Genomic DNA, 27,058 nt, shown 5'->3' with positions numbered 1-27,058 from the left:
GGCTCTATGGGGTGGTTCGGTTGGGTCGGGGTTTTAATGTTATTTATTTAACATTAAAAAGGTATATTATTGTTTGTTTCTTTGTTTGTTTGTATATACTCATGCATTATTTATAGCATTACATTTTCCAAAATTGTTATTTCTGCTGTCTGAAATTGAAGTATAATAAGAGGAATTTAAATCCATAATAATAACAATACTATTACTACTACTACTACTACTACTACTACTACTAATAATAATAATAATAATAATAACTTATGTAATGTGTTATGAACAGAATCTCTCAATCTGGTCACTTTTATACACAATGTGGTTGGTTTCTGAGGCTTCTTGGGTAAGTGAAATGGACCAGATAACAGATATTAGATGCTAGGTAACAAAACTGTTCAAAAATTCATAACAGACATTCTTTCGGCTGGTCAGGAGGAAACTGTATGTAGTCAGGGCTCAGTTTCTGCCTCACTGCATGGCGTGTGGCTTTACTACTGCCAGCTGGGAAAGCTACAGGAGAGACACAAGGCCTGTCAAACCACCCAACATCAGCCAACACAGATAAGGCTCAAAATAGAAGCTCACCTTCCTCTCACAGCTCCATACCACACAACACACATACCTCAGAGAATCAAAGAGTTAGGATAGACACAACAGATAATATCGTTTCCGTGTGTGGTTAAGAGTGTAAACCCGGCGTTTAAACATAAAAGTTTATTCTTATTTTAGTTTTTCTCTCGGAAAAATCTCATAATTTGCTACTTTCATTGACCATACTATAAACATGAGAAGCTTAAACTTAAATCTTTTTGATAGTAAACCAGAAGCAATTATTCTATACTGTAGTACAATTTCTTCTATATACGTAGATGCCAGATTTTACAGTTAGTATCTGTAATTTGCAAAGCGTATACACTCATGAAAGTTAATCCTTTAGTTAAAATCCTTTAAACCCTACCAGAATCCTATATAAATCCTACACTGGCACCCAGATACAAATCCTTTTGAAGATATTACTGTAACTTGATAAATCATACAACTCTGTTTGAGTATGTGTAGGAGCATGATTTTCACAGGCGGTGCTAATGACCGCCTTTTTGACATGTTGTGCAGGGAACATATCCCTCATGAACAAGGTATTTCTGCCACCACTCACTGGATGATTATGTTTTTTTGTACTGTTCTGTATAAAATCATGCTGCTTTCACATGATTGGCTGATTGGATATTTGCATGAATGAGGAGGTAAACAATAAAGTGTGTAATATACAGCTCTGGAAAAAAAATAAGAGACCACTGCCCAATCTCCAGATTTGAACCTTATTGAAAACCTCTGGAATGTCATCAAGAGGAAGATGGATGGTCGCAAACCATCAAGCAAAGCTGAGCTGTTTGCTTTTTTGCAAAAAGAGTGGTATAAAGTTCCCCAACAGAAATGTGAAAAATTGAGATCATGGAGCCAAAACACATGCAAATCAGGGTTATTCCACCAAATACTGATCTCTTAATGTTATTTAGCCAAAGCATTAATACAATTTGTTTACAAATGGTTTGCATTTGTGTTTTATTTTTATTTGAGGGTTATTTTGATGTGTTGTCATTTCCTTTAAATATACACTCTAAATAACAATAGTTATATTTTGAATTTAGGAGAAATATTGTCAGCAGTTCACAAAAAATGAAACAAAACTGTTCATTTCACCAATACATGAACCTGGAAGAAAAAAACATAAGAAACTGATTATTTTGCAGTGGTTTTTTTCCAGAGCTGTATATTGTGTGTTTTAGTAAGGTGTTAGGCCACCACAAGCTACTAAAACAAAACACATTGACTTGACACAGATTCTACAAATCTCAGGACCTGTCCTGGGAGAAGATCACCATTCTTTCGAAAGCTAATCCTTCAGCTGGTGTTATGATGATGATGGTTGAGATATGACAGAAGGCTATGGCCTATGCTTTATATGATTTTCATAGTCATCAAACACTTACTGACCCCTTGTGCTTTGTAAATGGGGATAGCGTAATTTTACTAAATGGTTTACGTTAAATTTCTCACCTGAATATATTCATTGTTTTATTGCCAGTGCTGTTGCCTTGGTGGGGAACCCCATGCTCTACTCTGTAGTAGAAAAAAAGAGAAAATGTTATATATGAGAAATACAGGGGTGTAGGAAAAATTTTTTTATATAAATTACATAATACATTGATCAGTCATATGTGATAATACAGCAAAGTATTGCAATTCAATACATTGTAGTACAATTTTGCTATTGGTATTTCAGAGAAAACTCTAAATATTTCACACCTAATATTAAATAAAAAAGATATTAAGATATTAAGGATTTACCCAGGTCTCACTGTGGTCTCACACACACACACACACACACATACACACAAACACAGTGACATACATATAGTCATACATACTTAATAAGCAGCACAGAGAGGCAGGTCACAGTTGGTGCTGTGTTCATGTACAGGGTGTCTTTGTGTGATAATGGAGCTGTGAGAGATACGCATCCACCTTCTGCATTGTCCATTCACAACAATAATCTCATTCTCCTATGGGTTGGGTTCTTAAATATAAACTAATTGAGGGAAAAATGTTCCTATAATTATATTTTATGGAAGTCCCATTTTTGTTTAAACCGCATCATATTATGTAATAAATAATGCATGAGAGTTGGTAGCATTGCAGCCTTACAGCTCCAGGGTGCATCCTATCCTGGGTAAATTCTCGATCTCTCATTTTGCACCCAGTGTTCCCTGGATAGACTCCAGACCGCCATTCTGACCTAGATAAAAATGAGTAAAAAAACAAAGATGAACTTATGCATGTTTGATTAAATTTAATAATTTATGCATAAAAGTTGCACACAGCGAGATTACATAATGTATTATGATCTTCTGTGTATTGTTCATAGCAGGTGTGTTTTTTTCTTCTCCTCCCAGCTCTGAGCCACCTCTTAACATCATGCTCCACTTTTACCCGCAGAAACTATAAACAATATGGTTGTGTTATAAGAGTTAATGTAACGAGTGTTATACTCCATGCATAAATTCCCACCTTTGTGTGACAGGAATTCAAAGATCCACTCAAGAATTATTACTCTCATGTAAGTGCTTTGTTGCTGTAATTGCATCAAACTGAGCATTGACATTAATATAGTGTGCTATGATTTAAAATCCCAATTAAAGAAAAGTAAAAACGGCATCTTGTTGCTGTGGTGTGGGTGGAGTCACAGGTGTTCAAGCCCAAAAACACACAAAATCCAGCTGCTACTAATCACTGCAATCACTCAAACTTCCCAAACACCTAATCACTTATAAAAACTGAAATGAGCATATAGAATATACTACGTAAACATGATGAATATTTTCAGTATGTCTGGATATTTGTCAATTATTTGGCCAGAAACAGTGGACAAAATGATAATGACCCGATGCTGGGCTTCAACCATGAGCCAGCTCAGTGGCTGATATTGTCCCAGTACTGTGGCTAGTAGGTGGCTATTTAAAGGTGACCAAATGTCTGGAAAACTATTTTCATAATGCTCTTCATCCTATAATGCAAAACATTCTTATTTAAAAAAATATAAAATAAAAACCAGACAGTTGGTTAAGACAGTAGTTACAGTCAGCTTTGTACATGTAAAGATGATTGTATTGCTGCATGCTTTCATCTAAATCAAGGGTCTCCTACCTTTTTTTCCCTTTTGAGAGCTACACTGAGAAAATTAAGGTGGCCAGATTATTAGTAACATGTATTTACATAAGTTATTGCCATAAATCAAACCAGCTCAATAAACTACTTTGGTGTGAAATGAAAAAATCGGTTATTATTCTCAGATTTCGTGCTTTTACATTGCTTCTGTAATTTATCACCAAACTGTTACTTACAAATCCCCCTGGCACATACCCTGAAATCCTCAGCAAGACTGAAGTAGACTCTCACATAAATCACATAAAGGACCATATGTGATTAAATACTAGTATTTATTTATTTTTGGCATTCATATGCATGTGCAATGGGAAATATTAAACATTAATTTATTACGAAACATCTCATGCACTAATAAAGGGATGTCTAAAGCTCAGTAGTCCTGCATCTTCCTGCAGTTTTACTTTGGCAGCATTGTAACTTTATTCTTAACGCTGTTGAATGGATTGTCATGTGTTTTCTTTATCCAGACTACTTCCATTTGTGCTTATAGATTTAAGTTTATTTAACGCTTCCATGTAGGCTCTTGGTGCTTGCTGTGTGTATAATTTATTGTCCATAACATATAATACATGCTAAATGCAATGGTTAATTCGCATGCAATTATTCATAGCATAATAACATAGTCACAATTTCAATTATCTATAGTTGTGACTATGTTATTAAGAATTATACTACACCACTGTTGTTAAAATCTTAAATTTGATTAGTCTGAAGCAGTTGATTAATTTTCTAAAAAATTAATTCATAAGACTTTTGGCTTTATTTTAGAAAGTGCACAGTGTTGTAGTGCATTATTTGCACTGATTTGGGAATTTACAAATCATTCATAAATTAAAATATATATATATATATATATATATTAAAAGAAATGTATGCATCAATTTGTTTTGAGTGATGAGCCCAGCCTGTACCATATTTTTCTATGGAATTTGGAAAAATATGGGAATAGGGAAGGAAAGATAAATGTGAATGTTTGTGCTACCTACTATTTCCTTTTTTTTTCTGTAACCATGGATGCTCCATATTAGTTTGCTGGAAGTTTGACTCCTTTAGAACCTTGTGATAGTAAAGAAGATTCTGCCATATATTACATATCTTTTCTATTTTCTACTGAATATTGTACACAATTAGCTGTCGAAATACAATGATAGTATTTATATTATATAGATATGCACACAGATGTTTATATCGATTTCAACTTGCTAGTTCATACTGTAAAATTTCACTGATTTTCACTTTGACCTTGGTCGCTGACCTCAACTGCTAGGTCAAAGAAATTTCATTCAACAAACAAACTGCTTTGATTTTTATGTTACAGCATTGTGAGATTTAGTCTATCCTAAGTTTCTGACCATTCCCAGCCTAAGCAATGGGGCTTTATTGATGGCCAGAGTGGAACAACAGCTCAGCTGTGCCACTATTATTGCATTATGGCACTCCTGACTAGTCAAGCGAGTTTTAAGCGGTTAGCAGGAGTCTCATGACTGCTCACAATAATGCAGTATCATATACTCAGGTACTCCAATGCATCACGCCCAGATTTTTTTTTTTAATATACAAAGCCTTGTTTATAATGAATAATGAGGAGGAATGTGACTTTTTGTCACTGACTGTGCTTTTCCCTAAGGTTTGGCAAAGTGGGAAAGAGGGAGTGGCCAGAGCACAAAGTATATATATATATATTCACTTGTGTATCTGTAGTTATGGCAGATTTCTTACACGTTCTTCCAGAGATCTTTTGCATTTGTGTAGTCTGCTTTGCACTTTAACGGGTACAGTATGTTCATGCTCTCTTTATTTCTTGATTTTTGTGTGTGTGTGTTTGTGGTATAACCCATCATTTTAACTAAAATTGTGTTTGCTTTGTGTCTGCTTATTTAATTATTCATTATTGGATATGACATTTTCTTTTGTCATTATGCTGCCTACATTCTAACTAAAACTAAATGCACAATGTCATTTATATTTACTGTAATTTCTTACAATCCTTCTTTTGGTGGTAAAAAGCACACATTTAAACCATATTATCTTTATTAATTAATTCACTAAAATCAATCTCTTTTCATACTATCCAATTAATCATAAATGTTATGTCATTGTGTCTGTCTGACATGGTTATAATATGCAGATAGTATTTTATCTTGTAGCATCTGGAATGTTATTTTGAACAAAATGTTCTTAAACTAAAGAACATGTCCTGAAATGAGCATGTTTAAGGCTGCTTAGTATTTAATGTCAAGCTCACATTGCATGTGCAGATGTGTCAGTATGTCGCAGTTTGTCCATATGCCTATGTTAATATATATATATGCCCATATGTTTACTTTATTACAACCTATATGCAATATCTGTTTGTGATCCACAGCTTCCAGATATGATGAACTGCCCATCACCTGGACCCCAGGGAAACAGTACATGGCCTTCCCAGAGCACTCAGCAACCTGGGGCCCCAGTGTGGCCCAGTCAACCATACCAACCTTGCTGGCCCTACCAGCCCAACCAGGCTAACTGGCCTGGGATGCAGCCCACTGTACCTAGCTGGCCAGCATACCAGCCAGCACCACCAAATCAGCCAGTTTGGCCTTCACCCACTGGACCTAGCCAACCAATACCACCAAGTCAACCCATCTCACCAAGCCAACCAATGCCACCAAGTCAACCAAACCAGCCAATACCACCTAGTCAACTAATTCCACCAAGTCATCCAAGCCAGCCATTGCCACCAAGCCAGCCATTGCCACCAAGCTGGCCTTCACAACTCCCTAACCCCACTCCACCATCATGGCATGGAAACCCTGGGCAGCCAGGATGGCCTAATCAGGGACCGACTGGAGTTCAGCAACATGTATGGCCACCTGCCCCACCCACGGGGCCTGTGGTAAGCTACTGGCAGTAGATAAGTTTCAGTACAGCATATAGTAACTTAGTCCTTTATCTATATTTATGATTGACTGACAGTGGTGAATATTTCAAATTGTCAAGTGATCAAAAGTTTGAGTATGCTGTTAAACAGAACGTAACCCTACACTTTCAATTTGTTTTGATCTTAGTCTGTGCCTTTCAACATGAATTTTCCCCGAGGCATCTATGATAAGCTGATGCTTACAATCAAAGGACAAGTGAAGCCTGATGCAAAGATGTAAGTGCACATTTTATGGTCCAGATATATTAAACAATATGTTTAAACAGCAGATATGATATGTAGTGCAGTAACACTGTAGCAATACCATAGCTTTAACATGGTCTTTCGGTACCAGGTTTACTGTTAATTTCCTGCGTGGTAACGACATCGCCATGCATATCAACCCACGCTTCAATGAGGGTGGAAAGCAGGTCCTTGTTCGCAACCACAAGCTGGGGGATCAATGGGGACCAGAGGAGAGAACTCTCCAAGCACCGTTTCCCTTTGTGGCAGGACAACACTTTGAGGTAAGAGCCAAAGCAATCAGGAAAGACCAAATATTTTCAAAATATAGATTTTTATAGAACTCTATAAAAGTGATAAACCTTTGTGAACTCTGGTAATGTGAAACTATTTCAGGTTGTTTATTTATAATGTTGAATGCAGACTTGAGCTCTGCATATATATTTACAGGATCTCCTCTTCCTCCCTAGATGAAGATCCTCTGTACAATCAATGAATTCAAAGTGGCAGTCAATAACACACCTGTATTTGACTTCAAGCACCGCATCAGAGAGGTGAACCAGATTGACCGTATCAACATCCTGCATGATGTAAATCTTATATCTGTCAATGTGGACACTCTTCCCTGAGACAGTTACTGCTACCTTACTCCAGCTACATTGCCTGTGCATAATGTTCAAGAACTCCAGCATAGTATCTGTGCCTTAACATACTGTTAATCCATTTATGTTGCAATGTAAATATTTCACAATGGACACTATGCAAGTCTTCCCATTCACACAATGTTTTGCAAAAAAGTTCCTAATTTGATGACCTTGCTCAAACAGACACACAACTTCTTCCTTAATATGGTACATAGTGATGTAAAGCCTTATATGTTATTGAGATAATCTATAAAATGAGTGATTTATTTATGATCATTAAGAAATTGTAACAACCTGATAATTGTTGGTTGGTTAATGAAGATGATATGAGCAAAGAAAAAATGTTTAATCACTCCTCATTTTATTTTAAGAACATCATGTGAAATGGAACCTGTGGTACAGAAGTCAGAACCAGAAACACATAAATAAAGACACAAACTCACCCTCTAGTTAAAAACACTCAAGGCTTCATCATGTGCTCACAGCGTTCCCTCTTTTGAATCTAATCGACTCAAAAGAGTGGAGTGTGTATGATGTTTAAAACTTTATTTTAAAAAATTATACCAGCATATATTAAAAACAACAAACATAAATGGACATATTAACTTAGAAAACAAACACATGTACATTAAATTATATACTTGAATAAAACTTCATGTTAAAAGACGGTATAAAACATAGCCGTTCATTCTCAAGGCAAAGAATGAACACTAAAATCTAAAAAACTATATTCTTGGTATAACATGTTGACAGTTAAAATCTGGAATTTGTGTATAGATATCCAGTGCATAATTCCCATCTTCACTGCCATTTTAATGAGGTCAGGATAGTAGTCTATTTGAGATTATTCAGACTAGATTTTGTGTTCGAGTCTCTTCTCTACAGACTGCAGTAGAAGCTGAGAGTACTGCTCCAAAAGAGCCATTGTCTTCTCTTCACCTTCACCGAGTACAGTCGGCCCTGACGCCTTAGTGAATCCCGGAACAGCCTCCAGCTCAGAACGTGCCGCGAACAATGCCTCCATCAGCACACGCTCCATCTCCTTCTGCTCCAAACCAACATTTCCAACACAGGAGCTCACCTAGTCCAGCACATGTACACAGACCAAAAAAAAAAACAGTCCATAATAAAACCACACACTAAACAACAATAATGATGAAATTATGACATACACTGTATATATATATATACACACACACACATACTTATTCACTCACCATGGTGTATAGCTGAATGGCCTTCTTCACACTATTGTACAGCTCGGCAGCAGCCTGTCTGCAGGTCTCCATGTTCATCGAGGGCTCTGTGGGAGAAGAACAATTTAAGAAATTGGACATGGGGAACTGTAACTGAAGTAGAAAAGGCCTTTCAGGGCTGACCTCTATAATGGTGCAATTTACAGCTGTGATATAGGCAGTATGGACAAAACACAGATTATATGGCTACACATTTTAGTTGTGATGACTTGTAGGCTTAAAAAGGGTCAAAGGTAAGGATCAGCTGCTATTATTTCAACACAAATTATTTTTAAATCATGCAATGTACAATTTATCAGACTGTCAATTCTGCCACATTAGTATTGGAAGAGTGAAAGCACCGGTGATAAACAATACAATGTGTTGCCCTAGTAGGGCACGGTGATACTGCAGTAATGATACCGTCACCATATTTTCTCAGAGTAAAATGTCAAACTATTGTAAAAGTAGTTCTGCAAAATTACTGAGTAGTGACTGAACTGACCAGTTTTATTACTACTCATAGCCAGTCAAATTATTAACGGATGTGGCATTGTTGTTTTTTTTTGGCTGGTGTGGCACAGAGTACATTTAAAAAGAGGCATTAAAGGAAGCACAGCATTATGATATGTTAAACCGTGCAGATACCAAAATAATGAAGAAAAACAACTCAAACCTTGATCACACTGGCTCTTGCATGTCATGTTGTAGGCCTGGACATCCACTAGGGGGTGTTGTGAGTTGTGTGATGAAGTTTTAGGGCCCAGTGAGTCTGTCATAGACAAAGGCAGAGAGACAGGAACAGGGAGCACATACTTTGTAGGTTGCACCTGGCCCTTTGTATAGAGTTTATCACCGGCCTGAACTCCAGTCTTAGCAAAAGTGTTTGTGCCTGCAGCAAAGTCTGTACTGGGAGCAGGTGTGGACCTGCTGGGAAACTCAGACAGAGGGCTACTCATTCTTGCTGAGACATGGGACTTAGTGATTTTAGAATATAATTTTGGAGGACTTCCACCATGGCTCAATCTTGATTCGGCTGGGTTGCACGGAACAGGGAGAGGGGCAGATAGAGATGGCAAAACAGGTGTGCTGGCACGAGATGGACTGGTAGGGGATGACCGAGGGCATAGAGATGTCTGACCAGTGGAAAGGTTTAGATGAAGACCTTCTTTGAGGGACATGGAGCGGCTGACTTTGGCTCTGGAGCTGGTTGTGGGACTCATGTATGAGCGCACTTTGAGACGTCGGATAGTGCTTGGGCTTTCCCATGGCGGGGGAGATGGCGAGCCTGTGGGAGACGGGTGCCGGGATATTGAATCATTCCTGTCTGCGAGTAGCTCGGGTGTGGAAGGTCGAGACGCTTGCTTCAATAGGGATGTCGTTACAGACTTTCGACCTTCAAACAAAAAAGATAAGAGTTTTCTATCCTATAAATGAGCAAGTAAAGACAAACCTTTATGACTTTAAAATCATTAGAATAAACATACTGTTTGCTGTAATGCTGAGTGCTGACATGGATTTAAAAAGTGGATTGTCTGCAGAGCTGACCACCCTGGACATTGTCGGGCTTGACACATTCTTCACACCACAAGTTTTCCTCCTCTTAGGGGCTGAGTGTAGCTGCTCTGAAATGCAGGAATCTGATCTCTGCTCCAAGTTCGTCTCATGACTGATGTCCTTCTGCAAGGGACGTACTGTAGACACCAACGGCTTCAATACAGCACATTTTTCAGACTTCTTTTCAGTCTTGCAGTGGAACTGGGAATGTCTCCTACCAACAAACGCATGCACAGAATCACATATATGTGCAAAATCATTAGGTAATCAGGTAAGCCAATGTTTTAACATTTCAGTCATACCTGGGGGTGGAGCCTTGGGCAAGGAAGGATGCTGAAATGCTGCGTTGAGGTTTGGCGTCATTACCTGCTCATTGGACAAAGCACAATTCAAAATAATCTACAAATATCAGAATTTACACACGTGTACTCAACATGTAGAATTTAAATCATTGCTACCCAAGATGCTGGCATCAGCCAGTGTCTTAAAGTGTTGTTTGAGGAAACGCTCTTGTTCAAGACTCCCTGGTTTGTGAAATTGGCTTCCTCTTGCTGCCTCCTCATCTTCCTCATCACTGCTGAGTGGCTCAGGATCATCTGAGCCTGAGAGCGATAGGGGGGAAAAAACCCTCAGCACTATAAATAGGTTTATTGAGGTTGACTACTCTAGTTCTATGGACATCCTAATCACTAGGACAATTCTTAAAGAAATTCTATACATGATACCTGTAACATGTGACTACTTTACACATTTCCATGTACTGTACATAAAATATAAAAACTCATGAACCCATTTATAATGCAAATTTATATAGAGAGCTGTTTCCCCCTTAGCCAGCTTATTTAATAGTGCAGCCGAAAACAAATAATGACTTTGTACTAGTTTGTGTAGTATGTGATCTATACATCAAGAAATCCTGTTAAAAACCATGATGCCAAAGATACATTTTAAATAGAGCAAAAAGGAACACAATTTGTTCTTTTGGTAATAAAATAAATATATTATATACTTGTACAAGGTTCTGGTGCAGAATGTACAAACCAAAGCATGGGAATCAAAAAACGGGTTTCTTTGATTAACCACTTCATATAAATCAGAGAGAAAATTTGGATCAGATCATTTATTTAAAGCTATAATATTTACTTTGGTAAGCAAAGCTCTGGACATCTGTTAGCTGTGTACGAGGGCAGAATAAATATCTACAGTGAAGCTTTTCGTGACATATGGTAGCTAATAACAGGGTGTCTAGCAGGTGGTTGTGTGAGTGGTGTTTTAATTGTGCATCTTTCTTTATGATTACTCCTTTGGTTTTGCTTTGTAGTTGGGATTCTGACCTTCGTGAGCCTGCTCTGGGCTGGATCCTCCACTGGCATAGCCCATGGAGCTGCCTCTGTCAGGGCTGTGGCTTTTCTCCTCCTGCTCCTGGTACACTCTAAGCAAGCTGCCATTGTTTGGGCACAGTTCTGAACTCAGCACTACACCCTCAGGTTCAGGAGATGAAGAAGGACCCAACCAGGAAGAGTCAGGACAAGCCTGCTTCTTACTCCACTTCTGAGTGTGAGGAAAACTCATTAACAAACATAAAATAGCCTGTCTTTAGGTACTCAGCTCTGTTGGATGGAAGCTAAGCCTTGGACAGTGGAGTTAGTGTTCTACAGGTCTTTTAATATATTCAGACCTAGCATTTCGTCATCTTTACACACCCATATATACACTCACTTTTCACTTTATTAGGCACTCCTTGTACACCTGAAGTCTAATGCAATCATTTTATGCAATCAGTTATTAGCCAAAGCATAAGATCATGCAGATACAGGTCAAAAGCTTCAGTTCATATCAAATGTCAGAATGGGGAAAATGTGATCTCAGAGACTGTGACTGGGGCAAGGTTTCTGGTGTCAGAAGATGCTGGTGTGAGCATAATAACCTCCTGACATTTTTACCCACAAAAGTTTAGAGTTAAATCTAGAGTAAGAGAGGCCAGAGAAGGATAGGAAGACTGGTTCAAGCTGACCAGAAGGCTACAGTAACACAAACAGTCACAGTTTACAACCGGGGTGAGTAGAAAAGCACTTCAGCTTGCACAACATGGTACAACAGCAGAAAACCAAACTGGATTCCACTCCTGTTAACAGGAAACTAAGGCTACTGGGGGCTCAGGAACTGGACAGTAAAGGTTTATGCATTGTGCTACTGCTATACGATTGAAAGACTGGATAATTGCATGATTTATCAGATGTACAGATGTCCTTAATAAAGTGAACAGTGAATGTATATCCATATGTTCCTTATGAACGCATTACACAGCAGCATGAAGTATATAATCTATGAAAAACTGGAAAGATTAACAGATAAATCTGTCCTCCATAACAGTCCTACCACCAAATCAATGAACAATCATAATAACATCATCGTACTGAACTCACAGTGTCTTTGTGCAGGCTGGCAGTGCTGCTGCAGGCCTGGTTGCTGAGCTGACCCTCAGAGGCCCTTAGGGGAGAGTCGGGCTTAGAAAATGAGTCAAACTGCCGAAGTTCCAGCATGGACTTCACCATCAGCTCAAAAGAGCCCATCCTACAGTTCCAGCGTTTTCTCCTGTGTGGAACCTCGGGCAAAGATGGCTCAGACAGGCTCGAACCTGTAGATGACTCCTGCAACTATATCATACAAAATCAGAACGGTACAACAAAATTAGTGAAACTAACTTTCCAGTGCTTGTAAAGTAGTGATAATAAAATAATTTCTGTTTCAAATCTATTTTACATCTATTTTAAATATCAAAAAAAAATGACAAATGCATTATGATTAATGATCATAAATGGCCACAAAAATAAAACAAAAACATGAAGCACAACTTTTAAAGATCTGGCAACCAGTTACAAGCTTATGAAGCGGAAACAAATGTGTGCGATAGAAATCCAATCACTTCTGACCTTAGAGGAGTCCCAGTCATTTGTCTCTTCAGAAGTACCTGTGGCAGAGCAAAATAAATAATAGCATCCAAAATGACAGCATTAAATATATAGTGTCGATGAAGAGCACGACTGTGTTACCCTGATCCGCGTCTAATAATATTCGGGGTATATCATGGTCATCTGGTATGTGGATATCCTCAAATTGTTCATCATCTTCCTCACTCTCAGAGGTGCAGGTCGTTAGAGACAGGGTGCTGTGCATCTCCAGACTGCTTGTAGAGGCCCGTCTGAAATTTCCCAAACTTGTAAGCCATCTTCATCTAGCATATTGTTGTTAAATTAAAAAGCTGTATTGCAAAAAAAAAAAACATACTGGTGTACCTGCTCTCTGAATCTGTAAAACCTGGGCCACTTTGACAGCGCAACTGATCCAGCCTCTCCCTCATGTTAATGGTCAACTCAGGAGCAAGACGCCATATAAAGATACAGCTACAACACACAGCACACATCAGTCTGGCACATGTGGAGAAGTAAACTACAGATTTTAACGTGAAAGGGATCTACTAAACCCACAGTCCTACCTATCTCCTGAGGCTGAGATCAGATGCCTGCAGTCCCGTGTGAATTTAATGCCTGTTATGATTTCTGCAAGCAAACAGAGAGAAAACATTACACACTTTCCACTTATTAAAAAGGAATAAGTGTTTAAACACTGTTACAAAGCAGCTTTACAGAAGTTGAAAAATTTAGATCCCTACAAAGCAAGACAGAGGTGACACAGGAAAGGAAAAACTCCCGGAGGCATGAGGACAAAACCTCAAAAATGAAAGAAATAAAAACAAAATCAATTGAACACAAAAAATAAATCTAATTATCCTAACAATAATTAATCATCATGATAAAAATGTAAAAAAAAAAAATCTAAATTATCCTCACAGTAGAATAATCCCAAGTTTATTCACTCAGCCCAGATATCTTTGGTGTCATTTGCTTCTTTAGCTCATGTTGGCTCCAAAGAATTCTTATAATGCTAAAAAATGTTCCATTTGGGATAGTGGAAAATTGTATGAATATGAAATTTGAACTAAACTTTTACTTTTAGCAGATCAATTTAAAGACAGCAGATAACTCTTAAAGTTAAACAGCTGAGGCAGTGTTTACCCGAGTGGCCGAACATGGCAGCCAGAAACTCTCCGGTACGGAAGTCAAACAGGCTGAGATTCTTATCTGAGCAGCTGGTGGCCGCATACAGGCCAGACGGGTCAATCTGAACCTGTAAAGACATGTGCATGAGGTTAAATCTAAAATATCTAAAGCTTACAAGCCATGTGTGTGTGATGTTCTGAAGGCCAACATACCCTGAGAAGGCTGCCATCTTCAGCCTGAGAGCCTTTAAAGGATTTTTTCTGTTTCCCACTGCTTATGTTAAACACTCTGCCAGATGAAATCCCATTAAGATTGTATGTGCAGTTTATAGGTAGAGATAAAATGTTACAGCATGCTATAAAACGTCAGTGGGAGCAGAACATTCATGTGAGAGCATGTGTGCATGAATTCACCTGACGTTTCTGTCCTGACAGCCTACAGCTGCATACTTGCAAGTGGGATCCACATCTAGGTCATGAAGAGTGCTCTTTCTCACCACGTGGTGTGTGCGATTAAATTGTACTCCTCTGAAAGTCTGTTTGTGGACAAAAAAAAACAAATAAGTGACAAGCGAATGTGAGACATTTTACAATTCACTGATTAACGGTGCAGTTTGTAATTTTTTTAAAAAAACATTTATAGCCCTAGATTAGTACTATAATGTTAAAAAGAAATTAGAAAAGAAATCCTTTCCCCTTTCCATAATAGTTACGCATTTAGACATTTACTACAATAACACAAACATCTTATTGGAATCCGTTTAACAACCCTTATAAAAAGCCCTGCAGTGAAAACAACCAGGAACACACTCAACTTAACCAGGAGGACATTTAGATCTGGAAGAAAAACTAAAAATCTGTAACCACTCATGGTGTAATTAAATATCTCAGCAGTCTACAAACTATTAGCAAGCCAAAGTTCACTCACCCTGTGGGCAGTGCGGAAGTACACGCTCTTATCAGCTCCACAGCTGACCATCCTCACCTTCCCCTCACTGGCTGCAGAGATCAAGACAAGCAGAATAAAAACAAATGGAAAAAACGAAGGCGGTATGCGAGAGGACAGACGGGTAGAATTACTAAATTTTATTTTCATGAAAGACTCAATGATACATAATGTTTGAAAATCATTTTAATTGACTTTTCTGTTTTTGCAAAGAGTCAAGCAGAACATCTGTTAATGACATGGCATCTCAGACAATTCAGAGCATTTATGAGAAAATCCAAAATATCGACTGCTGATTTTCAGTCCACACATACACGTCAAATACTAAACTGAATATCTCACCGGCGAAGCGAACAGCTGTGATGAAGGAGGAGTGCTCATCCAGGGTCTGCAGCAGACCGTAGTCTTCCTCAACATCCAGGACATGAATCATGCGATCTCGACCCGCCGTCGCCAACAGATTCATTCCTAACAGATCCCAAACACACATGTGCACAGGAAAATCCTAGTGAGATCATGTCAAACTGTCAACGTTGCATTGTAGTGCACACCTTAACTCAAACTAAATCAAACTCACACACATACAGACCTGTCTCAGGTTTGGAGTACTGCAGGCACAGGATCTCAGAGTCATGCACCCCCACCTTAAGAATCTCCTCCATAGTGTTAAGTTCATGAACTCTACAAGATACAAAATAGAGAATCAAATATAAATATTATAGGGGAATAAAACATACATAATGTTTCAGTTGCTAAGAGAATGTAACCAAATGTAAACAATTTAGAAAAGGTTTTTTTTTTTTTAAAAAAAAAAAAAGAAAAAATCAGGGCACAAAACCTGAATTTTACAAAGGCTCATTAATAGCAAACATTTCGGATTAATAATAAAATTTAAAAAAAAAAAAACAGTAAAAATATCAGTGTTTCATTTGTCAGGATGGATAAAAATGAAATAATAAGCACCAAGCAGTCATACGGGGGGGAAAGAATCTAAATTAATCAAAATAGATAAATAGATCTATAACTGCATTTTGTCATTTTTGGACCTAAACAATATTAAACTATGAGATCCCCAGAGATTCCTACCATCTAATGGAAAGTTGATAGCAGGAATTAAAGCGATGGCAAGTTCACTACCTTAGTGTGCCATTCCGGTCTCCTGAGGCCAGATGTTTGCCATCTGGACTCACGCAGATGGTCCTGATGCCCGTTCGGCTGTCTGCAGGCTGCTCCTCTGACTTCTCTATGCAGCCGGTGCCTGTTCCCTCTGTGTCCAGCAGGCACGCACTGTTACAGGCTGTATAAATCACCTTCCGTAGATCCTATTTGTAGATCCCATTTGTTAAACATGAAAATCTCTCAGTCATTGATCTTTACAGTACAATGATGTGTACACAAAAATTTTTTGGGTTCTTTCAACAAAACTATAGAAAAGACTTCCAAGTTTACAATTTCAAGTTGTTTTTATGCAACAACGCCACCTTCTGGGCAAAATGCTGTGGGCAAATATTTGCATTACAGTCCAACAATGGATTACAGACTCACATTGCTCAGAAGGTTGCTACTGGTTGGGTTGATGTCTGGCTCTGTGCTCCACATGCGGACAGTGCTGTCTGCAGAGCAGCTGAAGAACAGCCCTGAAGAAGTGAGCCCCGTCAGAGGCTCCTCTTTAGCTCCAGGGCATATCTGAGAAAAAGCACTGCCACATCATTCACACGGCATACAATGCTGATTAACTGCACAGCAAGAGATAGAAAGCAGACCTGAGACAGTGTTTGCATTTGTATGATCTCTAATGTAGTATGTTGTGTGTTTTTGTGCTGGATTCAGATTTATAATTGTGCAATAATCTCATTTATATGCTGCTGAATTCTTAAATCTGTTTAGTCATTTTCTAGAACAGCTCAACAATGACAATAGTACTGCCTCCAAGTCAAATCACATGGTTTTATTAATGCACCTGTTTTGAGACATTATTGCTTCTATGGTAAAGATTTATTTAGAGATCTTATAATGAGTCTCCAGTGTCTGCACTTCATAAAAGCTAGAGATAAAGCTGTACGTTTTCTGACAGGAAAAAGGACTTTTGGAATTTCACTATAATATTACAAGCTGCCTTTGTTCATTTCTTAATAATTTTAAGGGAGGAACTTTGGGTTAGCATAGGGGATAATTAATTACAGCTGATATATAAAAGATAACAGAAGCTAGCTTGTTTATAGACATCCCACAATATGAAATAAAAAACAATTATGGATAAAAATATGATTTCGTCATTCTTAAAAGAAAATTAAAGGTGGTGTCTGTAATTTGCTGTGGCATATGAGATTCCTTACATATCTGAATAAACTGATTGTGGTAATTATGTGCTAACTCTGGCGCCTCTGGCAGCACCCTGAAAGGCAGTGCCAAACCTGCTCTGAGGGGATATGTGCTAAATCTAATCAACCTATCAAAGAGCAGACAGCTAAAGCTAAAACCTTAACAAATTATGGTTTAGCCCCGTGTTCAAAACGTACCTGCACATCCCACACACAGGCAGAGTGGTAAAGACCAGAGTACACTTTTCCCACTCGCTGCAAATCCTGAACGTCCCACACATACAGGCTGTGGTCATTATAAACACATGACAGCCAGAGGTTAACAGGGTCATAGGTCACTGCTACCGAGTCAGGGTAACGGGCATCTGGCTTGTTGCAGAGCAGGTGACTAAAAAATAGAGAGAAAACAAGACATTTAGCAGGGACTGGAAACTGATTAATTCGGTCATCTTCAGTAAGCACTTTATCCTGGTCATAGTCAAGGTGGATCCAGAGCCTGACAAGTTTTAGATTTAACACATATTTAGTGATATAGATAAAGCTTCTGAAAAGTAAAGACAAAACTTCTGATTTAAAAGGGTAAAATTAAGTACACAAGCACAGACCTTTGGAATATGCACTTTACTTTATTAGAAATCTTTCCGATTTCCACTGTTTCTGTTAAGATGTGACTGAAAAAGCCATTAGAAAGATGGAAGTGGCAGATGTGTTCTGTTAGAATAAGTCAGGGTTTAGGTATGTGAAGGAAATTTTTACTTATATATATACATAAAAAATATAAACTGATTCTTAAAAACCAATTAAGCTTGAAAAAACAGGCCATTTTACTATAAATTAATTTATGTATAAATTCCATGTTGCTAGAGTGAAATATTCTGTTAAAAGCAAATTAATTCTCCACCATCTCATTATTGCAAAATGAGTATATTCAGTCGCAAGCTAATCGTGCGTTAATGTAGCTTGTTCACTGTCATACTCAAGCATTCATTACTTTAACAATCACAGTTTGGCCATTCAATCTCACTACTCTGCTATCTGGGGTCACCAATTAACAAAGCAATGTGTCTAATTTTCTTCTTACATGTCCCCATGTGTGCATTAAAGCTGCTGTATGCAACCGATTTGTGCAGTGTGTAATATTTATACAAGAGGCACCAGATGCTTTCTCCTCCCAGAAATAAAGAATGTGTTTTCTTCTTTCTCGGGACAGCAAAAAAAAAGGCTAACGAATGAAGAACTGGTCATTCATATACAATTAGATGTCTCACAGATGAGACTGTGTGATCTCACCTGGCCTGGGTGACAGACGATATGTCGACGCCCAGGTGATGAGGCCGAGGCAGGGTGCAAATGAAGTGCAGGTCAGACGGACTAAACACTCGCACAGTTCCTTCAGCGCATGCACAGAAGATCAGCTCCTCGGTGACAAAAAGAGCACTCGCTGTGCTGGTCTAAAGAGTTAAATGAAAAAGGGGGATTACAGTGGATGAAGACTAGCATTTGATCATTTTCTTTTAAAACTGATATGCCTGCTGCGAAATTCCTGTCAGAGCGCAGGCTCTAACCATAGGCTCATGTGCACATGCAAAACACTAAAAACAATCACACTTGAACCTACACATTTGTATCACCTCATAATACACACAGTAATCCTGATCATTATCAAGCAACTTGAACACGAATGAGAACCATGCTATTTAAAAAAACAACTTTAGTGAGAAACGCTAGAAATGACTGGAATAACCCGAAAGCGTTATCTGTACAGAGCCCTGCAGTGAAAATGGAGCAGGTTCTCTAGCAAACACTCACCCGCAGGTCTACCCACTTATCCAACATCCTCTTCTCATTGAACTCGCACAGCAGCCCTGAAGACGTGATGCAGAAGGTACTCTCAGATTTTCCACCACGCCCACAGGCTACATCACAGAAGTTGTTGTTCTGTAACTCCCCCAACAGACCCGAACGGCCAAGCAGTGGAACAGGGGCTGTGAGCTGTGGTGCAGGAACAAAGTGGGGAAATGAGTGATTGGGTATTATGCACAGAGGAGTCAGAAATACACAGTGATAGTACAATGAAGAAAATGCTCCATAAAATTTAGAGTTTTGTCTTCTAAATTTAAAAACATTATATGTTTGGTGTCTGAACTATAAATCTTGGAGTAATAGGAAAGTGTGTACATTTGGATGTAAGGGATAAAGTGTTCAAATCTGGAGTGAGAACTGTATAAATCTAGATCAAATGAGATAACTAGACATTTGGGGGGCATTTCGAGTAAGTGAGAAACATGTGGTTAGGGTGTGTAAATCTGAGATAAGGGGGTTAACTGTATGAATCTGGGGCAAGAGGGTTAACTATACATTTACAGCATTTGTCGGATACCCTTATCCAGAGTGACATACATTTATCTCATTTATACAACTGAGCAGTTGAGGGTTAGGGGCCTTGCTCAGGGGCCCTGCAGTGGCAGATTGGTGGTCCTGGAATTCCATTCAGTAGTCCAACACCTTAACCCCTAAGCTACCACTTTCTTTTGTTTAAATCTAGGGTAAGGGGGTTAACTGTATAAATCTAGGGTAAAGGAGATAGTTGAATAAAACTGGAATAAGAGAGATAACTGTATACATTTGGAATAAAAGGACATTTCAATGTGAGGGGAAACATTTCAAGTAACAGAGAACTTTCAAGTATGTGTAAATTTTAAAGTAACATGAACAGTGTAAACATCTATAGCAAAGAGTAAGAGTCTTCTGTTTTTGTCAAACTACCACTAACATATGAGCTTAAGACTTAACAGTCTTTCAGCCTCATGCATCACATCAAGTTCTATAGAAAAAAAAAAAATCACAAGCATATTTCATGCCATTATGGTCAAGATTTACAGATTACAGTTAATGTTCTATCCAGATTCACTCCAGCTCATCAGTACAGTATACCTTGTTGGAGTTGCAGGGTTCCAGGTACCAGTATCTGACATGTCTGTTTCCAGCTGTCACAAAGTAGGAGCTGTCCTCAGAGAAAGACACTGCTGTCACTTTACTGGACACCTTGTTAGCAGCCACCAACATGTTTTTCTGTAAAAGTAACGCATCAAGAAGAGCCTGTCATTTTCTGAGGTGTCTGTTTTGCAGAGGTTGGATACATGGCTAGTCGTTTGTGTTTACCTTCCAGGCCCACACGTTGACACTCATGTCATGCTGGTAGCCAATGCTAACAATGTATTTGTTGTTTGGAGAGAAGGCCACACAGGCCACTCCATACTTGTGCTCCTGTAGCTCTGCCACCTGAGAGCCATCAGCCACATCCCAAACCCGCACTGCAGGCAGGTGACCATACTGACAGTGAGAGAGAGAGAAACTGCCTGTTATAAGAATCGGTTCATATAACCAACATATATTGCTGTCAGTTAAACTGTTGTTTCAGCGATTTGCCATGGTCATATCCCTCAAGTCACGATGGCCCGGTGACAAAGTTTGACTTGTTTGTCTTTTTAGACCAATAAGTATCACGCAATTTCAAACAAGTCCTATAAAACCTGGGACTCACAGCACTACCATGCAGGCACTCCAGCTAGAAGGATTACATTAATGTGCTTCTGCAATAAGCACACTAAAACATTTCTCTACAGATTTAACCCAGCTCCTTGCACAGCTTCATGGCCATAAAACAATTACGTAGCTTGCAAACAAGGTTATGATCATCTCAGTACATCACATATTGTACAGTTACAATAAGATCCTTTTCTAGTTTGTTAGAAGATACCTTACCTCTCCTGTAACAAGATATTTGCCATCTGACGAAAAAGCTAAAGCGGTTATAGTTTTCCTGTGAAAATTAGAATAAAAATGTGGAAATTATTCACTAAATACAACACCGTTAATCACGTCATCATTCAAGCATCATGTCTGTTATTTACCTGGACATGTTGATTATGTGTTTCTGTTGGTTCTTTGTGGGGTTCAGGAGCACTACTACACACCTACAGGTACCACACACACACACAAACCACAGAGACTGCTACATTTTTCATGTGTACACATATGATGCCTGCCAAAAAAAACCTACAAATAATATCACCTTGAATGAATGAAATCTCACAAACAGTTACAACAAACCAAACAATATGTTTTTCGGCTTAAAGCAAAAGAACAAATATACTTCCTCAAAATGATTTATTAACTTTCAAACCTTGTGTCAGCTTTCTGCAGACTTTAATAAACCCTGCTGCAAAATCGGCCGTAGGCTATGACTAAACAAGGTTTGTATTGTCATATTATATTTTATTTTATTGATTTGTTAAATTAAACACAACTTAAAGGGATACATAGCAGATGCCTTAGACATTGTGCTAGTGACTGTTATTCAGTCCAATGCTTTCACTTTTACACTTCTAATGGTAACATTTAAAGTGTGTGTGTGTGTAATATATATATATATATATATTACACTTGTGATTGAGTTATGTGGCAAGCAGAAAGGTTTATAATTTAACCAAGTAAAGGGTTTTCTCGGGCCAATAAGGTTAGGAGATAAAACAGGAGACAAAACAACATTACAGTATCAGTTAACCATATGACCATACCATACATGATAAGAAGTTGCTATGATAAGAAGCCACATGTATCGGCTTCCTGTAACAATATAATTTATATTGTATATTTATTTATATATTATAGGTTCGATGCCACCATTTGTTCACAGGCCCTCTATATTATTGGCCATTTCTGCATTTGATATCTAGAAGTATTGAATTATATAGAAAACATTTTGATGATAACGTTACCATATTGCTCTCCTCAGAAAAATATACAGTTTTTCAAAAAGCTGATTCTTCAAGATACAAGCCCTGCCATATTGTGTCTTTAAGCTATAACCAAATATAAAAGATGCAGATTCAGTCCCAACCACTTGTTTTCTGTCTAAAAGCAAACTGAAGAAAAGCTGTTGATTAAATGCTCAATCTGGGTGCATGAAAGGAATGCACTGACAAAACTAAAAACACAGCAGAGGTTAAAAGTCAAGCAGGCCATCAGCAGGCTCGCAGTTTCATCATGTGAATAATGGGTGCTCAGTGGTGTTAAAACCGGGTGGCCTTTTTCACAAAGCTTTTCCATTTTTAGCCATACTCTTTCATCATTGGACTTACTAAGAAAAACTGTAAGCATATTGTGTCAAAGCTGTGTGATTAGGGTAAACCCAAAGCCTGTATGTGTGAGGGATTGCCTTGCAACATAGCTGACCTGCTACCATTTGGGATTTGGATTGTTAATAAAAAAAATTAATTATAATAATAATTTTCTCCCATTATTAAGCTTTACACTCACCCGGCCGGATAGGCAATAGTCCCGGAGCAAGGATCACATGTTAATCCACTGCTTCCTGATGTCGTTATACCAAGTACTCTCTCCAGAGTTAACTGTAACACCACAAAGATGAAGTGAAGGATCAAAAGAGCAAGGGAATCCAAAAAAACTAATATTTCACATCGAATGAATATATTTTCACACGTCAAGCATAAACACCTTTTAATTAGGGTTTCTTACTGTTAATACATTTGGAAAATTATGAATCAAACATTTTTTACAATGGAAAATGGCATTTAATAAATAAACAGAATTAATCACAGCCAATTTGTGTTAACATTTACAGTGATCACTTTTAATCAAACTCCGTGATCATCACACAAGAAAGTCTTAGAGCTTTCTGAACTATAGAGGTAAATGATCTAAGGTGATGATAAACAGTACTTGATAAATGATAAACACCAGTACATGTTTAATAATGTGCTGTATAAACACATGGCAAAATTTCTCTCTTCTTCTGTCTGTCTGACTTCCTGTTATTGTTATAGTGTCTTGCAGCATTGTCAAGGACACCTCTCATCCAGCCCATAAACTGTTTACCCTCCTACTCTCTGGGAAGAGGTTCAGGTACCTGCTGTCCAAGACCAGCAGGCTAAGGAACAGCTTTTACCCCACAGTGGTCTCCATACTGAACTATTTAACTCATTAACCCCCCCCACTGATGGCAATATCTCCCCATTCACACTGAAAAACCCCTCAAAATTGCAATATTTTACTGTATATATTGTGATCTGTATATCTGCACATATGTTTATTGCTACTGCTTTGTACTTTTAGTTAAATGCTAATTGTATTTCGTTGCCGTGTCCCCATGTGCTATGACAGTACAGTTGAATCTAATCTAATCTAATGTAATCTAATCTCTTTGTCTATCGAGAGAAAAAGAGACAAAGAAAGAAGAGAGATAACTAACAAGATCTTTGTGTGTTTTTCATCAAGGCATTACTCTTAACTGGTTAAAAAAAGGTCTTAAGCCCTGAGAGTATTTATCAGCAACCAGCAATCAATGGCATTGATCAAATGCTCACTAACCTTTTTTCACAGAGCTGCTTAGTCTCTTCATATTTTCAGGATTTTTTATAAGTTTAGAAGTTTATATATATATATATATATATATATATATATATATTTATATATATATATATATATATATAAACACACACACATATATACATATATACATATACACACACATTATACCATATCAACCCCCCTGAAAAACAATCACTGTTTACATTCAACTATCCACAACAAACACCAATAAAAACATAGTTAAAACAACTTAATTAGTTACCGTAATAAATCTAGAATTTGTAAATTGTATAATCCAAAAGGTTTGTCTTTGTTTGATGCCTTTATTTTGCTTCAAAACGCTTATATTACACAACTGTAAGGTGATTAGGTAAGTGTTACTTAATTTACCTGTTACACAGCTAAACACAACCAACAATCTTATACTACTGCATTAAAGTAGTACTGACAAAACATGGATATTGTGTGATTCCATAACTGAGGTGCAATTTTGTCTTTACACATCCTAAAGTTCATTTTTCATTCATTTTCAACATTAAATCTTCTGAACATATGTAGACACATATATACATATACATTTTATATACACACACATACATATACACATACATTATTTATATATATATATATATATATATATATATATATATATATGTGTGTGTGTGTGTGTTTGTGTGTGTGTATATTTAAGCGTTCAAAAGAAGTAATGTCTCAGGCAACAAGATCATTTTTTCAAGGTTTTGTTGCTGACAGCGAGGTTATTTCAAAGTGATGTAATCTATCAATATCACAAATCATTGACAATAAAGGGGGAAAAAAGGAAACGACAATCTACGTTTCATCTCCCTGTGATCTTCAGGAAATTTTAACGATGCAACTTCCTGTAGAATATTCCTGCTGACTTGTGGAATAATGCAAATGTTTTAGAAAGGTGAACATTGTTTAGGTGACAAGGCTGAGTGAATGTTGAGGGACACCATGGAAAAGGATGTTTCAAGCATGAGATGTTAAATGGACATTAATGCAAAAAAATAAAAGAGAAAAGAAAAGAAAAGAAATTTAATGATTATTCACCTATGTTTAAAAATGTCTTTTGTCTTACTTTATATTCATATTTACAAATGTAATATCAGTGGGAAACAAATGGTATTAAGGCATGGCCTGGCTAAATGTGAGTACACTTCCACTGCTGTTAAAAAAAATGGCTGTTTTCATGAATTCAAAGTAAGTTCATTAAGGAAAAGCATTAAAAACAAGCGAACAATTTAACAAACAGCCTAGATTTCATTTTAAACCGACTGCATTTCATTTACACAATGATTTAATCAACCTTTCATTTAACCCCAATGAGCACCATTATCTGTTAATTCTATTTAAATGAAGACACTGTGAATAAAATCTACCTTGTTAGTCATGTTTTCTTTGTCCAGTCGTCGGCTCCTCTTCAGCTTTATAGACGGCGACCTCAGGAGATTTTTAATTCTGTTTTTAATTGATCCCTCCATGATCGTCTCAACAAACCTCCACACAATATCAACTAGCCGTGTTTAACTCACATGGGAACACGCAGTACCTACCTCTCCAAGCCAAATAAACATGAGCATGTGTTTGAAAATGTTTTGTAACTCTCAGGAGTTATTATAAGCGAGTCTAATAAAGAGCACGCAGTAGTGTGTAGTGATTGGTAGCGGTGTGAAGCACGTGACTAGCTGCATGGGTTTCGGTGTGACCTCTCCGGCTGGGATGCACCACGAGCTATTGAAGGGGGTGGACAATCTGATTGGACTTCACTTTTCCCACGTTTAGTATAGGATAAGAATGGCCATGCTGAAGATACGTGCAAAAACGCATAGGCGGATCATAAGCATCGTGTAAAACCTTAACGAGGTTAGGATTAAATTGATGTGAATGATTAGAAAATTTAGAAAAGGTCAACGAGGCAAACTACCCTCACAACACCTGCCCTAATTAATCATAGGATCTATCGACATTTGCGCACGCGCCAGAGTTTAGGCACAAAACGAACTGAAATGCATACCTGTCTGTGCCTTTATATGTATTAAGTAATTAATCAGTGATTATTCTACTTCCACTGCTACCAGGCATGCATCCTAAATGCACGAGCTTGCTCCACTTCTCAGTTTAGATGTAGAGATCACACGTGGAAATACTAAATAAAGTCACTGTGTGATGTGTGCAGTATTAATGAGCGCGAGCTGTGCATTTCAGCAGGATTTTGTGCTTTTCTTAAGCATGCATTTATGACAATTCCGCTGAAAGGGGTTAAAATAAGATGTTATTTATGAGGGGGTACATCTTATAAAAAAGCATTTCAGCCTCTCATTTTCAAAACTTCCAGACTTGTGTGATCAGAGCTGACTACAGATTTAAATAAAAAGGAAAATATGTAACTTGATTCTTTTTAATGCAAACTACAGTACAGTTTTCTCTTGCTAAGCACTCAGCTCTTTTCCATCCCCCACGCCAGCGCTATCTATTTACGGAGATGGGCGTGGCTATCTTCCAAAGCTCATCAACCCACTCAAAATTACACTAAAAGTTTTAAGACACCAAATCATTGAATCCAGGGGTTGTTTTTCAGGGGTTCGGGCCCCTTAGTTCCAGTGAAAGGAACTCTTAATGCTTCATCAAAACAAGACATTTTGGACAATTTCATGCTCCCAGCTTTGTGGGAACAGTTTGGGGATGTTCCTGTTCCAACATGACTGCACACCAGTGCTCAAAGCAAGGTCCATAAAGACATGGATGAGTGAGTTTGGTGTGGAGGAACTTCCACTTGACCTTAACCTGATAGAACACCTTTGGGAGAAATTAGAATGGAGACTGTGAGCCAGGCCAAAACTGTGACATCTGCCTTTACTTGCACATGAATGTAATATGGAGTTGGCCCGCCCTTTACAGCTATAACAGCTTCAAATCTTCTGGGAAGGCTTTCCACAAGGAGTGTGTTTATTGGAATCCTTGACCATTCCTCTAGAAGTGTTTTTGTGAGGTCAGGGACTGATGCTGTACGAGA

At 37.9% G+C, this 27,058-nt stretch overlaps 2 protein-coding genes across 4 annotated transcripts; one reads left to right on the top strand and one right to left on the bottom strand.

Moving 5' to 3' along the window:
* Positions 1–5,406: 5,406 nt before the first annotated feature.
* LOC131345551 (galectin-3) lies at positions 5,407–7,894 on the top strand. Of its 2 annotated transcripts, none has more exons than XM_058378473.1 (5): positions 5,407–5,492; positions 6,086–6,598; positions 6,771–6,859; positions 6,978–7,149; positions 7,336–7,894. In XM_058378473.1, exons 2-5 carry the CDS (start codon positions 6,095–6,097, stop codon positions 7,492–7,494), a joined length of 924 nt encoding a protein of 307 aa, XP_058234456.1. In that variant the 5' UTR covers positions 5,407–5,492; positions 6,086–6,094; the 3' UTR covers positions 7,495–7,894. The 2 variants fall into 2 exon arrangements, with proteins under 2 accessions (XP_058234456.1, XP_058234457.1); XM_058378474.1 differs by having other exon boundaries at positions 7,316–7,453.
* LOC131345550 (mitogen-activated protein kinase-binding protein 1-like) lies at positions 7,866–25,623 on the bottom strand. Of its 2 annotated transcripts, none has more exons than XM_058378471.1 (29): positions 25,425–25,623; positions 22,951–23,042; positions 21,543–21,605; positions 21,394–21,451; positions 20,791–20,961; positions 20,563–20,700; positions 19,438–19,620; positions 18,919–19,079; positions 17,827–18,016; positions 16,853–16,993; positions 16,445–16,629; positions 15,897–15,988; positions 15,650–15,775; positions 15,290–15,360; positions 14,776–14,897; positions 14,575–14,650; positions 14,378–14,489; positions 13,798–13,861; positions 13,598–13,705; positions 13,355–13,503; positions 13,235–13,272; positions 12,728–12,958; positions 11,636–11,852; positions 10,760–10,903; positions 10,604–10,667; positions 10,232–10,515; positions 9,421–10,140; positions 8,727–8,812; positions 7,866–8,590 (listed from the first exon to the last, which is right to left on the bottom strand). In XM_058378471.1, exons 1-29 carry the CDS (start codon positions 25,524–25,526, stop codon positions 8,363–8,365), a joined length of 4,416 nt encoding a protein of 1,471 aa, XP_058234454.1. In that variant the 5' UTR covers positions 25,527–25,623; the 3' UTR covers positions 7,866–8,362. The 2 variants fall into 2 exon arrangements, with proteins under 2 accessions (XP_058234454.1, XP_058234455.1); XM_058378472.1 differs by having other exon boundaries at positions 11,636–11,849.
* Positions 25,624–27,058: the final 1,435 nt, after the last annotated feature.

This window comes from Hemibagrus wyckioides, linkage group LG25, assembly GCF_019097595.1.
Source record: "Hemibagrus wyckioides isolate EC202008001 linkage group LG25, SWU_Hwy_1.0, whole genome shotgun sequence".
Taxonomy (NCBI): Eukaryota; Metazoa; Chordata; class Actinopteri; order Siluriformes; family Bagridae; genus Hemibagrus; species Hemibagrus wyckioides.
Note: the sequence above shows the minus strand (reverse complement) of the source record. Positions and strands in the feature narration are given on the sequence as shown.